Below are 16950 nucleotides of genomic sequence, written 5' to 3'. Positions count from 1 at the left end.
TTGTAATGGTAATACTGCAAATGCTGTAAAATAAAATTGAGTAAACAAATATTTGAATTATTTGTACACTACTTTTACTTTTAAATCCTCAATTTCTCAATTTCACAATCCTACAAAGCTATATATATATATATATATATATATATATATATACACACACACACAACACACACACTTCTTTAATTAAAGAAAAATAACTTGATTGATTTCCAAAAAAAACATTATCACCCCTAACTGACAGGGATGAACCCAATATGGATGATCCTATCAATGTCTTTAAATGTGATTATGTAGAAAATAGTTCACAAGTCATGTATGATTGCTTTCTTTTTCATTCCACAGAAAGATCCGACTGATCTTTCATCCTTTAGTGGCCGCCAACCTGAAAAATATATATTTGGTTAGAAGTTGTAGGTCACGCATCAGTTTTAACATTATACCATATTAATGGTCAGATCCTGATTGTGGATTTTTCTATACAGTGAATATAAGCACACCTTAACAGTCCTTATTCACTATAGAAAGAAAACGACAACCTACCAAATCGTGGCAAAGCACCCAGTCTGATGATTGAGCACCGTACGATAAAAAAACATTGTCAGACAAGATCAGTTTAGAGCAAAAGTTCAGCAAAAACGGCAATATCGTAATCAGTTGTGCTTTGCAAATAAGACAAACCAATCTAATTAAAGGGGTCATATGATGTTATTTTAAGGATCATTATTTTGTGTATTTGGTGTAACAGAATATGTTGACATGCTTTAATGTTCAAAAAACACATTATTTTTCAAATACTGTACATTATTGTAGGTCCTCTATGCCCCGCCTCTCTCAAACGCTTCGTTTCCAACAAAACCCCTCCTTCCGACAAGCGCAGTCTGCTCTGATTGGCCAGCTGACCCAGTGCATTGTGATTGGCCGAACACCACCAGCATGCGTCAGAAATGTAACGCCCCTAACCATAATCGCAAGCTTCATCTTTCAAAGTAAATATCCATGCTGCTTCAACACTACTGCTGTTCCTGAAACCACGCCTTCTTTCTTTGCGTGAACATTTGGGCGGCATTATGCTAATATTTCCACATAGTGAGGTAGATATGTCGGGGCGTGTTAGAACGAGCCGTTTTAGGTAGGCGTGGTCGACTCTTTAACTTTTATAAAGAATATCTCTTTGGATTTGAGACTTTAGTCTTTACAACTTTACAGATTTTCTTTAGGCACCAAGAGCTTGTAACACTCCAAAAAAAAAGGAAAACTTGAAATCGCATCATATGACCCCTTTAAGACAGCATTCTAGGGCGCATTTTATTGGACTGTCAAGTTTCCATAACAATTCCTGCTTTGTAATACACTTTACAAAATAATGAATATCGAGAAGCAATTCAATATTTGCATAGCATTCTAGTCATACACAGAATCATTAATGGCCAGTGTCAATCGTATGATCGATCAGTCTTTTATAACATGAAGCAAAAGCGAGAAAATAGAGATATGAGGTATCACGTGAGCAGTGTAGCGCGTATAATCGCCAACAGGTGGCGTATTGGTTGTGAAAACGATATAAAAACAAGTTCGATTCCCATTTGTTTTCCCACTAGGTTATGAATATTAATTACGTTTGCCCAGTATCCTCAACTGATTTGCTGAATGGCTGACGCTGACAAGTAGGCGTTGTACTACGGCTGACCCAATCCTACTACGCTGAAGGCTTATCTTATGAATATTAATTAGGTTACACTGCAGAACTCAAGCGAAAGGTCACTTGTCATGACCTTATTAATATTCATGAGCGAAGCCTTCGCCATAGTAAGTATCGGAAATACACGAAGGGAATTGTTTCACTCGTGTAACGTTCCTTCCGGACTGAACCAACCGGAAACCGCCCGCTTATAACTTTTGTCTTCGCTGTTGCAAATCGATTAGAAATATCAAACATCATGTCGGGCTCATCAAACATTGTTGCGATGAAGAAAGTCGTTCAGCAGTTGCGCTTCGAAGCAAACATCAACAGAGTAAAGGTCGGTTTGTTTCTTTTAGTGGTTTAATTTCTGAGGAAATGAACTGAAGCTAGCGAGCTAGCCGCCGGGTTGAGCTTGGGCGTGGACCTGTAGCCCGTTAGCTTTGTTTCAGTGGCTTCTCCGTTGTTTTATTAAAATAAGTTAATTTTGTAGTGAAGTAGTACTAATATCTATTGGACACACTGAGCATTAAACAGACTCTGAAAAAGAAATGTTATCTATGCCTAGCTAGAATGTGTAGTTTATCTATTCTAGACCCTCCCTTATTTATATATAAGAAACTTAGGCAATAAATACCCATTGCTCTAAAATATTACACTAATTTTCATATATATATATATATATATATATATATATATATTATAATGTGTGTGTATCATTATGTATTTAGCATTTCAGCTGATTGTGTATCAAGAAATTTGTAAGATGTGATTATTTTTATCTTTTTTTATATTTAGGTTTCTCAGGCGGCTGCAGAGCTTCAGCAGTTCTGCATTCAGAACGCCCTACAAGATCCTCTGCTGACCGGTGTGTCTTCCAGCACCAACCCCTTCAGGACACAGAAGGTTTGCTCCTTCTTGTGAGGGTCCATGATGGGCATCTGCCATTGGTAAGGAGTAGTTTAATATTTCACATTTGGTTAAAAACTAAACAATACGAAACTGAAACTAACAATTCAAATGTGTCTTCTCAGGCTTTTTCCTGTTCCTGTGACATTTCTGCTGGGAAATAAAAAGAGAAGAAAACCACTGCCATGATGTGTAATTGAAAAATCAGCAGCACAAAGCTGTCGTCTTGCCAGTTAATACCTCATGCCATAAACACAAAAACAAGAACTGAAAGGAGTTGCCTCTCTGGTTGCTTTATGTCTGTTATGGTGCATTTTCATTTTAGAAGATTTTTTTTTTTTTAAGGTCTCAGATTGATTCTCCTTCACAGCCCTCAGATTTCTGTTTGAAGACCTCAAACTAAAACGTCTGCCTTAATGAATGATAAACAACGCTCCAGTTTTGTGGAGGGGAAGGCTTTTGTATTTTTGTGTGGCACAGCAGAGGAAACGTAGTAATTTATTGTGCCTTTTTAACATTGTAATCTATTTCTCTATCTTCTCTGCCTTAGACTTTTTATAACCCAAAATAAAACCCATTGATTTCTACATGTCTCTGTTGTTTTTAATACTGTGATAGCTAAAGAATTGCTGAGGATATATTAAGAACATAATAACCAGAACAGAAGCTACAGTTTTATCACAGTGACATGATCACTGGCTGCATTTTGGACTATCTGTAGCTTGTTTATTGAAGATGCAGGACAACCACCTAGCAGTAGTCCAGTCTAGAGGTCATGAATGCATGAACTAGCTTTTGTCTATATCAGACAAAATGTATATGTTATTTCTTTAGGCTTTATTAACTATGTATTCATAATTTACATGGATATATGCCATAAAATGGTTATCGTCGGTTTGCTGCAAGCGGTTAGATTGTGACATGCTTTACTCCACCTAAATCTATTACATTTTAAATGTGTTTTTGTTGTGTTGAACATTTACAAATTCAGTTTTAAATGGTTTACGTGGAATATTTGTTTAAAAAAAATGTACTTTTAAAAGTTCATTTATTACACTACACGTGAAGCTCAAAAATGTAAAACTAAAATCTAAATAGACTTAAATTTCAAGTTGAAAGTCATAAACCTAAAATACCCTGTTGAAAAAACCAGCATATGCTGGTTAGGTATGTTTTGACGCTGGGATGCTGGTCCTTTTGCTGGTTAATGCTGGTCCTTTGCCAGCATATGACCAGCAAAAGGACCAGTATAAACCAGCAAAGGACCAGCATTTGCTTGATCAGGCAGTTAATGCTAGAACAAGAAGCTTTTTCAGTAATCCGTGTTAAAAACGGCGATCTACGGACTTTGCCATTTATATGGTCGATAAACTGGTTTTATAATTATGATATCATTATTTAGTTGGCGAGATGTGGTTGAGTATCACATTAACATGGTTTATTACTGTCTTTGTTATGACGCCCCTCTTCACTGAATGTTATCCTCGCATGTCCCGTCGTACATTTCAACGAGGAGGATCTTCGGCAGACCAGCAGCTGCTGAACAGTCAGTATCAGGCCACGATTCCTCAAAGTCCGCCTAAAATAAACGACCCCGTTCCACAACAACGTCGGAAAACCGTGTCCGCGTCAGATTCCACAAGCTGACCAGCAACTTGGTGAGCAGAAGGTAAGATTAATTAATGGATCGTTCACCCAAGAATGAAGATTTTCATTCAAAGACTGAAGTGCACTATGCGACTTGCACAGAATTTTGCCCTGATTTGCAGTGTGAATGAGTTGGCACTAGTTGCTAAAAGTCAGAGCCAATCTGCAGATATTAACTACTCAGAGTTGACAAATTTCACAGAAAATCGTATAGTGTATGATGGACACTGACACTCATTTGATGTATGTGTACATATATTCCATCCAGTTTGAGGGTATCAAACACATTTGCTATTTCAAGCTGATTTTAACCATTTGTCCTGCATCTCCTAGTAATAAGGTGTCCGTTTCTGCCTGAGCTTGTGCTTGGAATGACTTGAAAGTCTGGTAGTGTGTGTGCGTGTGATGCCCCGATTTTCTCTGTAACCATTTACAAAGTTGGTAAGCGTATGATGCCTAGCGTCTTAAAATCTGTTCAGATTTGAAGTTGAGTAGTGTATTTCAGCCTTAACACTCTCAATTCGTTTCAAACCTGTATGACCTGTTTGTTAATATGGTCAATTGTTGTTTTGGACCCCAATGACTTTCCTCATATGGATCAAAATCTTTAAAATACCCTCACTGTTGCATAGAAAGGCATACAGGTTTGGAAAAACATGAAGATAAGTGACCATTTTTGGTTTAAGACAATTTGTCTACCTACCGGACTTCATTTACTTTGGTGTCAGTCAATGGCTCTATGTAAGAACCACTGTGGACCTTGCAGTTGGCAGTCTGTGGATAGAAATAATGAGGTGTGTAACACCTGTGAGCCATCCAAACAATCTGCGGCAGAGCCTAAACCAATCCAGCCTTTCCACATCACACTAGCCCCTCCCGTCAGGCAGCCTTATTTGGCCCGAAAACCGGGACCTGCTAATTTCTTTCGTGCGAGACCCGTTCAGTCATTAGAACCCTTTAAATCTTTCATGCAATCAAGGCAGTATGCTTATGGAGGTCTGTCAAAGAGAGGAACCGACACCAAAGGTTTGCACATTTAATGTTAAGTCTCTTTGATGTTATTGTTCTCCGGTGTCATTTTCACCAGGTGTGCCACTCGTCTAAAGCCGTCCACCAGACCTGCTCCAGTCAGCGCCGAACATGGCTGAATGAACCAGTCTTGGTAACTGCAACTCTTTATCAGGTTAAACTGCTCTGTGATCTCTGTTACCATTGCAGCTCCTACAATATCTTGCGTGTTGGCAAGAACCACCATCGGGAGTCCCCTAAGGTGGTCACTCTTTAAGGTCTGTTCCAGCACACTCTTGGCCTCGTCCAGACGCTTAATATCAGAAGAGTCCACGATGAACACAATTCCAGCTGTGTCTTGGTAAAAATTCCTCCAGTGCGCTCGCATCTTAATCTGCCCTCCAACGTCCCACACGGTCAGCGTGATTTTGTCCCTGTTCTTCTTCGCTTCAATCATTTCAACATTGAATTCAACTGTAGGAACCGTGTAGAAGTCCTCATTGTACTTCAGTTTGTAAAGAAGTGTTGATTTTCCAGCCTTAGGAGGAGGATTCGTGCTTCAGCTTTGTGCCTAGATCCTGAATGGCCCATTGTATATGTCAGATGTTCACAAACACCAAAGCTTCTCACCGTGTTCTCTCAACATATGTGAGTTTACTTAAGATGGTGTCTGCATTACTCGGTGATTTATTATATCTTGCTTATTTACATAGTGCTGTATGATTAATGGGTCAAAGTATCACAGGACACCTAAAATTATGATATGCTAAGAATGCCTGGAATGGAGTCCTGCTCTCTCTCGTGTCTTAAATATTGTACACATTTAAATAAATTAAAATGAAAATCTCTTTCATGGATTCTCATGTTACATGGCAAAAATCTCATCACATAAATCCAGTAGCCCCTCACTGCAGAACACAAGATCCAGGGGGCGTGGTTGGATCCACATCTAGGGGGTGGATATTGGTAGGTTTAGGGGTGGAGATGGGTGGGTTTAGGGACCAGGGGGTGGATACAGGTAGGTTTAGGTATATGTAAGGTGGGAGGAGTTGGATCTGGATCCAACCACGCCCCCTGGATCTTGTGTGCTATCCACACCCCACCAGTTGGATCTGCCACAAAAACCAGTCCAGAGCAGTCATTGTGACAAATGCCGGGAGTGTCGGTTTTTCACACAACTTTATAGTTGTAAGTGATGTGAACTCGTTAAACTTAGCTTCCGGCAGCGCACCACCGCTAAAGCTCGGTATGTCACATGGTTCTGGTGCTGCAGTGTGAGGTTACTGCGACCAGTGGAAATACGTCAGTCAGTCAGTCTGTCAGGAAGAATGCAAACAGCAATGCGGCATAAGCTTATTCTATTTGTTTATTATTTGCCTCCAGGGCCGTCCTTAGCTGACACGGGGCGAGGTAGGGAGCGGGGCCCCCCTTGGTCCGTTCATGATCTCATTCCGGGGCGGGTGGGTTTACTGGTCTTAGCTGGTCTCCCAAGTCCCAAACTGCTCAGGCTGGTTTTAGAGGAGATCTAAAGAGGCTTAGAGGCTGTTTCAGGTGGTCACACACCAGTTTAAACTATAAGACCAGCAAAACCAGCGTAGGTTTTCCCCCGGCCTGCAATTGTTTGATCAAAAATACAGAATATTGTGAAATATAATTACAAATTAAAATAACACTTTTCTTTTTAATATATTTTAAAATGTAATTTATTCATGTGATGCAAAGTTGAATTTTCAGCATCATTACTCCAGTCTTGTCACCTTCAGAAATCATTCTAATATGCTGATTATATGTTGAAAACAGTTGTGCTGTAAACCATTTTTATAGCATAGAATAGAAATTTCAAAATGTCTTTGCTGTCACTTTTGATAAATTTAACGTGTCCCTGTTGGAATTTTAATTTCTTAAAATAAATTAATCAATAAATCATACTGAGCCCAAATTTGAGTGGCAGGATATACATGTATATTCAAAATCTTTAAAAAAAAATCAGAGAGAACAAAGACAAGCAAGTTTTGACTTGTTAGGTTTATTTATCACTTTAATCTCCCACATACATTTCACACAGTGCAAGAATTTAAACCTTTGTGTAGATTGGGGCTGGTGCCATTTTTTTCTGTAAAATAGGAGGAAAGTTGGAGGACTGTTTGCCAGTATTAATTCAACAGTCTTCACAAAATAATTACATACATACAGCAACATTCTACCTTCAATCTGGCCACTTTTGCATTCATATAACCATTAAAACCTTGGCTTAAATGAGCAGGAATGACTAGAATGAATAGGACATTACCTATTATGGAGTTTAATCCAAGTGTAACATTCTTAATCTAGCACAACCTTATTCCACCCTCATTTAAACTAACTAATGAGCAGCACCAGTGTAAATTGGCATTAATTCCTTGAACTGATATGAATGAATCATGCACATCCAAATTCAAGAGCTGGTTACGGTTTCATCATCTTAATTCACAAAAAAAAGAAAAAAAAAGAAACATGATATTTATGCATGTGCATCTTCAAGGCAATGTCCTTCTACCATTTATGCCAATTGCTGTTACACAAATAATATTGCTCTGAATAAGGAAGGTCAGGATACATCTTTACAGTTTAAGGATTTGAAAAAGGAATACATTTTCCATAAAGTGTCCATTTGGCACCAAATGTTTTACAAATTACAATAAATCTGGGAATGCACGTGTTTGCACATGTGTGTCTGTACAGTTTATTGTAATTGTGAGAGAAAAAAAAATGTTTGTCTCATATTACACCAATATGCGTCTTGCAATATGCATTAATGGAAAGACAATGGAGGCTGTTTATTGATCGGTTCAGGCTGTTTATTAGTTGAGTCCAACTACTCTCCAGTTTTGCTCCCAGAGCTGCTCTTGAACTTTACCACCATGACGGTGATGTTATCGGGACAGCCGCGGTAGAAAGACTGCAGCACAATGCTCTTGGCTCCAAAGTGCGGCTCATCCAAGCGTTCCCGCACAAAGCGTACGGCCTCCTCGTTGCTAAACGCGTCCCACAGGCCGTCGGAGGCTAGGATCATGAACTCCGGCTGGAGCTTGTCCAGGTCAAAGGTCAAGATATCTGGGTCTGGGATGACCACATTCAAGTTCTTGAGAGGGTAGTCACCGAGTGAGCGTGACATGGCGAGGATGCCTTGCACACGCCAAGAACCGTTGAAACTGATGAAGCCACCTGACCGATGAGATCACAGAGACATGTTATGTTCACATAGTGCAGTCACAGTGAGGTGATCTGGAACTGTCAGAAAGCCAACACATCTTCAAAAATGATCACAGTCCTACAGCAGTCTTTATAACTGTATTAAGCTAAAAAGTTGAATTATGTCCATTAACTAACCAATAGTTATTATTATTATTCACTCAAACTCACCTGCTCTCTTGATCCTCTTGCGCTCTTTCAGCTGGTAAGGCTTGTGATCATGTGACAAGGCCACAGCGTTGCCGTCCTTGTCGCAGAGAACGCCGCGAGAGTCTCCAACATTTGCCACAGTCAGTTCACGGTCTGACAACAAGGCTATCAAACACGTCGTGCCTGAAACCAAAAGAGGGATTCAGTATAGTTTACGGTTTCCAGTCAGCAAAAGCCCATGGATAAGATCAACCTCAAACACAGGCTCATCCCTCCTCACCTGCTTCATCATGGCTGGCGGAGAACTTCTCCACCATGTCCCGGTCCACAGCCAGAATGCGCTGCTCTAGGATGGCGGGATAGGACAGAGGGCTGTCTTTCTTTTCCCGCTCATAGGCCTGTAGCTGTTGTTTCAGAGCCTCGGGTAGGTGGGCCTTCACATAATCAGCGGCTGCCTGCGAGAAACAGCAAAAACAATGAGGAACTCGCTGTTCCTGTCACAAAAGAGCTCACGTCACCATTTGTAATTGATATTCATGAAGTTTAAAAACTTTAATAATGTGGAAAACTTTTGCAACTTTTATAATCCTTAAATAGAGTCTTTTAATGCCATCTAATGATTCTGGTTCTAAATATTACTGACAAGATTTATTGTTATATTTCTGCAAGTCATGGTAAAAATTGTGTGACCCTGGAGCACAAAACCAGTCATAAGTGGCACGGGTATATTTGTAGCAATAGCCAAGAATTCATTGTATGGGTCAAAATGATCATTTTTTCTTTTATGCCAAAAATCATTAGGATATTAACCCCTTAACTGTCACCGCCCATTTTTTTAAAAAATAGGCATTAAAGTGCACTATCCAAACTTAACTTGATTTTCAAAAAATTTAAATATCAAAAAGTTACAGAAGTTTAAATTTACTGTAAAGAAAATGCACTGTACAATTTGTATGATATTTTATATAAAATAAAAATTTTTACAGACGTTTTACTCTAAAATTGCTAAAAAAAAAAGAGTAAAGCCTTATCTCTAAATAAGGTATGTTCCAAATTTGAAGTTGATATGAAATTTTTTTTTAGATTTTATTTAGGGCGTTATACCACAAACAGCCATCAAAACTACATTGAATTTTTTTTTATGCATTTTTCAGTCACAAATGTCTAGATTTCTGTCAATATTACTTCTATCACAAAATAAGGGTACGTAATACTACTCTAAGGTACTAATATGCACCTATTAGGGGTATAAAAGGTACAAATATGTCCTTTTAAGGGTACTGCTCTAGGGACAAGCTGTTGTACCCCAAAAGGTACAATTTTAAACCCCTTTTTTTCCTGTGTGTATGAGTCATTATTTTTTTGCTCAGAAAAATAAAAATTAATCACATTCTAATGTACCAACAAATTAAGGCTGTGTTAAACATTTATCGTTTTGATACTTGAAACCCCCTTTTCGTCTTTGACTCATGTGCATTTATATTCACCCCCCACATAGCACAAAACAAAACAAGGGAATCACTGCAAAACAGAACGCAGCACAATAACCATCTTGCTTTCATAATTATTGGGCGTTAGCGTTAGTTATAGCGTTAGTTCTGGCAGGTCATGTTAGTCAAGCTCGCATCAGCTGACTCTCAGCTGATCCCCATCAACCTATAGGAATACGACACCTAAGCATTCATATATAAGGTCCCTCAGTATTATCAGCAGTTTTCGCATTGCTCAATAGCTAATTACCCTCCTCCATCCCCAGCTCCTGCTCCAACACATCTTCAAAAATGATCACAGTCCTACAGCAGTCTTTATAACTGTATTAAGCTAAAAAGTTGAATTATGTCCATTAACTAACCAATAGTTATTATTATTATTCACTCAAACTCACCTGCTCTCTTGATCCTCTTGCGCTCTTTCAGCTGGTAAGGCTTGTGATCATGTGACAAGGCCACAGCGTTGCCGTCCTTGTCGCAGAGAACGCCGCGAGAGTCTCCAACATTTGCCACAGTCAGTTCACGGTCTGACAACAAGGCTATCAAACACGTCGTGCCTGAAACCAAAAGAGGGATTCAGTATAGTTTACGGTTTCCAGTCAGCAAAAGCCCATGGATAAGATCAACCTCAAACACAGGCTCATCCCTCCTCACCTGCTTCATCATGGCTGGCGGAGAACTTCTCCACCATGTCCCGGTCCACAGCCAGAATGCGCTGCTCTAGGATGGCGGGATAGGACAGAGGGCTGTCTTTCTTTTCCCGCTCATAGGCCTGTAGCTGTTGTTTCAGAGCCTCGGGTAGGTGGGCCTTCACATAATCAGCGGCTGCCTGCGAGAAACAGCAAAAACAATGAGGAACTCGCTGTTCCTGTCACAAAAGAGCTCACGTCACCATTTGTAATTGATATTCATGAAGTTTAAAAACTTTAATAATGTGGAAAACTTTTGCAACTTTTATAATCCTTAAATAGAGTCTTTTAATGCCATCTAATGATTCTGGTTCTAAATATTACTGACAAGATTTATTGTTATATTTCTGCAAGTCATGGTAAAAATTGTGTGACCCTGGAGCACAAAACCAGTCATAAGTGGCACGGGTATATTTGTAGCAATAGCCAAGAATTCATTGTATGGGTCAAAATGATCATTTTTTCTTTTATGCCAAAAATCATTAGGATATTAACCCCTTAACTGTCACCGCCCATTTTTTTAAAAAATAGGCATTAAAGTGCACTATCCAAACTTAACTTGATTTTCAAAAAATTTAAATATCAAAAAGTTACAGAAGTTTAAATTTACTGTAAAGAAAATGCACTGTACAATTTGTATGATATTTTATATAAAATAAAATTTTTACAGACGTTTTACTCTAAAATTGCTAAAAAAAAAAAAGAGTAAAGCCTTATCTCTAAATAAGGTATGTTCCAAATTTGAAGTTGATATGAAATTTTTTTTTAGATTTTATTTAGGGCGTTATACCACAAACAGCCATCAAAACTACATTGAATTTTTTTTTATGCATTTTTCAGTCACAAATGTCTAGATTTCTGTCAATATTACTTCTATCACAAAATAAGGGTACGTAATACTACTCTAAGGTACTAATATGCACCTATTAGGGGTATAAAAGGTACAAATATGTCCTTTTAAGGGTACTGCTCTAGGGACAAGCTGTTGTACCCCAAAAGGTACAATTTTAAACCCCTTTTTTTCCTGTGTGTATGAGTCATTATTTTTTTGCTCAGAAAAATAAAAATTAATCACATTCTAATGTACCAACAAATTAAGGCTGTGTTAAACATTTATCGTTTTGATACTTGAAACCCCCTTTTCGTCTTTGACTCATGTGCATTTATATTCACCCCCACATAGCACAAAACAAAACAAGAGAATCACTGCAAAACAGAATGCAGCACAATAACCATCTTGCTTTCATAATTATTGGGCGTTAGCGTTAGTTATAGCGTTAGTTCTGGCAGGTCATGTTAGTCAAGCTCGCATCAGCTGACTCTCAGCTGATCCCCATCAACCTATAGGAATACGACACCTAAGCATTCATATATAAGGTCCCTCAGTATTATCAGCAGTTTTCGCATTGCTCAATAGCTAATTACCCTCCTCCATCCCCAGCTCCTCCTCTGTCAGTCAGGATTCAGCCTTCTGATTCTCCTTTGAATCAGACTAATTCTAAAATGTGTACATAACATTATTGAACTTTAACGATATCTGCATACATTTATGTTGGTTCTGTTCTGTTTACCCTGGGGGGGTTATCGCTGCTCTCCCTGCTCTCATCCATGCTAGGCTGCATGGATGCGCAGGGAGTTCTTGCCCAGAACAGAACCATACCGCCAATCCAAACTGTATGCTAATTGTCAGTCATCTTTGACGATAGTGGTCCTGACAGAAATAATGATCACGCCGTATTTTACTTTTACGTTTTTAAAATTCCAATTAGTTCTTAATGGTGATTCGTCATTAGATTCTCAGTAATGCATTACTGCAACAGAGTGATTTTTATATTTAAGTCAGCATAAATTAAAGGCAGTAAAACAAATACTACAATAAACTATTTAAACTATATATTTCGTTCTCATTACATTAGTGATAATAGGATTTTATCTGACTGATAATAGGATTTACTTTCTGGAAATGTGAATTTGAGGAAAATCTGCAAAATTGTCATGAAATTAATGTCACTTCGTTTTTATGATAAAAATATCATATAACGTCATACAGGTATGGAGTGAGTAAATGATGGCAGAATGTTCATTTTTGGGTGAACTGTCCCTTTAAAAGAGGCCTAAGAGCTCTAGCCAGATGCAGTTTGCAGCAGAATACAGATGAAGGGACAGAAAGTCTCTAGAGAGCGAGAGCCCTTTCCAAACACTGCCAGATCACCAAAACATATCGAGTCAAAGAGCGTGATTTCATTCCCTAACTCTGCTTCCCCATTATCAGTCAGGATGGTTTGGATTCCTTTCAACGGCTCACACTATAGTCTTGTGCGTTTTCAACTTTAAGTCTTTGCCAGTGACTCAGCAACGCCACGCTGTAAATACAATGATGAAACCAGAGAAGCAAACATAATACCTGTCTGCCAAGAGAACGCTGCAGTCTCTTTCAAAGCCACTTCCCGGACAACAGTGAGTTGCTGCTTTTCAGAAAAGACACGGCGGAGCCTCCTGATGAAGCCGATGCATTATTTACGCAGAAGCAGCAGAACACTTAAAGAATTAGCAGATATAGCCCCGGGTCACTTTGCACACGGCAGTGATTTTAAACCGAGCCTTTCAAAGCTTAGATCAGAGATTGGGGAGTTGCTGAATTCTGCGTCCCCTATATGTCCAGAGTTCAGACTAGAAGTACAAACACATTATCTAAAAAAAAAATTGTCCGCTTAACTTGAATGTAGTTAGCTACCATTTAAAAAGGGTAAAGTAGCTTCCTCAACACTACCAATATTAGCCGACAACAATTACGGTCATCGTTATATTGTGCGTCTGACAATAGCACAGTTTGCAAAGCTGTACTTCTCTGAAGGCGTCACAATCTGAATTGTTCAAAGTACGTTGATTATTGTGTCTCAGGGACAAAGACAGTGTGGGGTGGTGGTGACCCTCAGCGACCCCTTTCCACTCAAGACCCTCTCACTGCAAACACACTACAGTCATGCATCCATGTGACTTCATTCACACACCAACACAATGAGGGCTTTATTACTGCTTATAAGCACCTGTGTTCAAATATATTGCTGTATTCCTGTGAATGTGTATTCTATCAGTTCATTCCTGTGAATCTCATGAAAAATCTAAATGAATTATATTTGGTAAAAAAATAAATAAAAAAGACCATTAAGATTTTTAGCATTGTGGCATAATTTTAATGACTATTCAGCATATTTTCCACCCCAATACACACACATATATTATGTAAACATGTTTATTTTGGATGCGATTAATCGCGATTAATCGTTTGACAGCACTACTATATATATATATATATATATAAAAATAAAACATTTAAACAAATTAATAAAGGTATTGCAGCGTTTCTTATTGCATTGCATTTGCATATTGTTATCAAAATGTCAATGCAAAATAAATAAAGAAATAAACTTACAAAAGATACATTATCAAATTATTACTGTCCATAAATTTAGGGTCAGTACAATTCTTTTAAACAATTTATACTTTTATTCAGCAAGGATGCGAATAAAATGTATCAAAAGTGTCAGTAAATATTATATAGTAAATGTATAATGTTATAAAAACATTTTATTTAAACTAAAAGCAACTGTTTTCAACATTGATAATAATAGTACATGTTTCTTGAGCAGCAAATCAGCATATTAGACTGATCTCTGAAGACTGGAGTAATGATGCTGAAAATGCAGCTTTTGTATCACAGGAATAAATTACACCTTAACATATATTAAAATAGAAAAGTTATTTTAAATAGTAATAATATTTCACAATATTACTGATTTTACTGTATTTCTGTTCAAATAAATGCAGTCTTGGTGAGCATATGAGACTTCTTTCAAAAACATTAAAAAAATCTTACTGACCCCAAATTTTGAACATTTTTTGTAGGTTTCATTGTCTATGTTCAAAATACTGCCCCCATGATTTTGGGGTGAAATGTGCTGTGGTCATGTTTTAAAGGGATTCACCCATTCAGAGCATTTAGAATCAGATTTAAAGATGAAAGACTACATAGTATTTCATACATAAGCTCACAACACTCACAATTTCATACCAGCATCGCTAATTAAAAGATCAATTTACCAGGCCTAAATCAAGATTACAATAACGAGAAAACCAGACCACCGGGAATAGCGGAAGAGCACACAACGGATGCGTAAGACAAGCGTTGATTAGGCCAACTGTGCTAGTCATTGTTAGCGGGAGCTCTCTTCATTAGCAGACACCACAGGGCAAAAGATGATGAAACACAAGCCTGTCTATTTAGCAGGATATTTTTAACAGCCCCCCCTGGATCCCCCCATTGTACGGAGGAACTCCAGACCTAGTTTTTACTTGTGACATATTAAATCATAAATAAATAATAAATAAAATTAACAAAAAAATTTTTTTCAGGATTCTTTTAAAAATAGAAAGGTCAAAAGATCAGCATTTAATTGAAATACAAATTTGTGTAATAATGTAAAAGTCTTTATTGTCACATTTGATTAATTTAATCATTGCTGAATTCAAATAATAATGAAATATTATTATAAAATATAATATATATCTATATATATATAATATAAATAAAAACAATAAATTATTAAAATGAAATAAAATTACATCAATATTTATTTAATTATTATAAATATTTAATAATTATTTATAATTTAATAAATATTTATATAAACAATATTTTTTAATATTAGAGATACTATTGCGATAATCAAATATTCTATATAAAATTACAGAATATTGTGAATATCAAATATTGTTGAAAATTACGAATAATGTGCCAAAGACAGCACCACTATGCAATTTCAGTCGTCTTGCACACTAGAAGTGCCTATGTGTTCCAGCAACTAGTTCCCCAACTGAAAGAGTTTTTAGTGCCAGTGGGAACAGTGTCATGCCACAGAGCATCTCTTCAACCAGAAAAAGCTAATAGTCTTATAGCTAAAAACTTGTGAAACACTTAATTTAACCCAGTGGCACTGTGTAAAATGTAGCATGTGAATTACATTGCTCTGAAGAAGCAGTGCACTGAATGTGCTTACAAACAATAGCCTAAGGATAACAACAGGATAATAGTCCTATCTAAATCAATAATTGGGCAGAAGAAAAATCACCTTTTTAATTATTCCAGAGCAAATGCAAAAATATTAAGATATATACTGATTATTGTCAAAATGTAGAAAAATATCAAGATAAAGCTAAGTGGACCCCTAGTGGTCCTTGACATAAGGCCAGGGGGTCCGCATAAAGTATGAATTTTTGTATACATTTTGTATATTTTGACATGACATGTTCCCATGAAAGAAAAATCCAATATAGCTGATGATATGGCCAAATACTGGACAAGTCAGCTAACTTGAATTATACTTGACTGCATTTGGTCCTCACAAAGACACAAATGATACGAGTCAATTTTGTTCTGGGGGTCCTTGAGGATGGTTCTGAATTGGACTGGGGTCTGGTACGCCAAAAGGTTGAGATTCACTGCATTAGAGTACTCATATAACCATTACAAAGGCAGTTTGTAAAAAGATATACAGGAAAAAGGTATATATATATATTCATAACCATGAATTTACCTTAAAAACTCTTGAAAACAGTCAGTCTTAAAGGGACAGTTCACCCATTATTTATTCACACTGGTGTTGTTCCAAATCTGTATGACCTTCTTTTTTCCCCCAACCAACAAAAAAGACAATTCAGGCGGAAGTCGTGGTCTAATGGTTAGAGAGTCGGACTCGTAACCCAAAGGTTGCGGGTTCGAGTCTCGTACCGGCAGGGATTGTATGTACAGCGCTCTCTCCCACCTTCAATACCACGACTGAGGTGCCCTTGAGCAAGGCACCAAACCCCCAACTGCTCCCTGGGTGCCGCAGCAAAAAATGGCTGCCCACTGCTCCGGGTGTGTGTGTGTGTGTTCACTGCTGTGTGTGTGCACTTTGGATGGGTTAAATGCAGAGCACTAATTCCTAGTATGGGTCACCATACTTGTCCACATGTCACTTTCCCTTTTCATTGCATGGAGTAAAATGACATCAAAAGGCTTGACAGAGAGAATATTTAAACTTTCTTTAAACTTAAGAACATTCACACTGCTTTACTGCGGCACCTGTTCAGAGGCGCCACTTTTATG

At 37.8% G+C, this 16950-nt stretch overlaps 2 protein-coding genes and 1 pseudogene across 2 annotated transcripts; 1 reads left to right on the top strand and 2 right to left on the bottom strand.

Moving 5' to 3' along the window:
• Window positions 1-1802: 1802 nt before the first annotated feature.
• Window positions 1803-2748, top strand: LOC107560774 (guanine nucleotide-binding protein G(I)/G(S)/G(O) subunit gamma-5-like). Its single transcript, XM_016245031.1, has 3 exons — window positions 1803-2018; window positions 2477-2628; window positions 2713-2748. The coding sequence occupies exons 1-2, from the start codon at window positions 1938-1940 to the stop codon at window positions 2600-2602; spliced, it is 207 nt and encodes a 68-aa protein (XP_016100517.1). The 5' UTR covers window positions 1803-1937; the 3' UTR covers window positions 2603-2628; window positions 2713-2748.
• Window positions 2749-5276: 2528 nt separating this feature from the next.
• On the bottom strand, window positions 5277-5833 carry LOC107560773 (ADP-ribosylation factor-like protein 14; annotated as a pseudogene).
• A 1429-nt stretch (window positions 5834-7262) lies between these two features.
• Window positions 7263-10174, bottom strand: LOC107560765 (protein phosphatase 1L-like). The gene is made up of 4 exons (XM_016245025.1): window positions 10154-10174; window positions 8904-9111; window positions 8645-8806; window positions 7263-8446 (listed from the first exon to the last, which is right to left on the bottom strand). Exons 1-4 carry the CDS (start codon window positions 10172-10174, stop codon window positions 8097-8099), a joined length of 741 nt encoding a protein of 246 aa, XP_016100511.1. The 3' UTR covers window positions 7263-8096.
• Between the last annotated feature and the right edge of the window lie 6776 nt (window positions 10175-16950).

Source organism: Sinocyclocheilus grahami, unplaced genomic scaffold (genome assembly GCF_001515645.1).
Source record: "Sinocyclocheilus grahami isolate Dianchi unplaced genomic scaffold, SAMN03320097.WGS_v1.1 scaffold742.1, whole genome shotgun sequence".
Lineage (NCBI taxonomy): Eukaryota > Metazoa > Chordata > Actinopteri > Cypriniformes > Cyprinidae > Sinocyclocheilus > Sinocyclocheilus grahami.
This window is presented reverse-complemented; position numbering and strand designations above follow the sequence as displayed.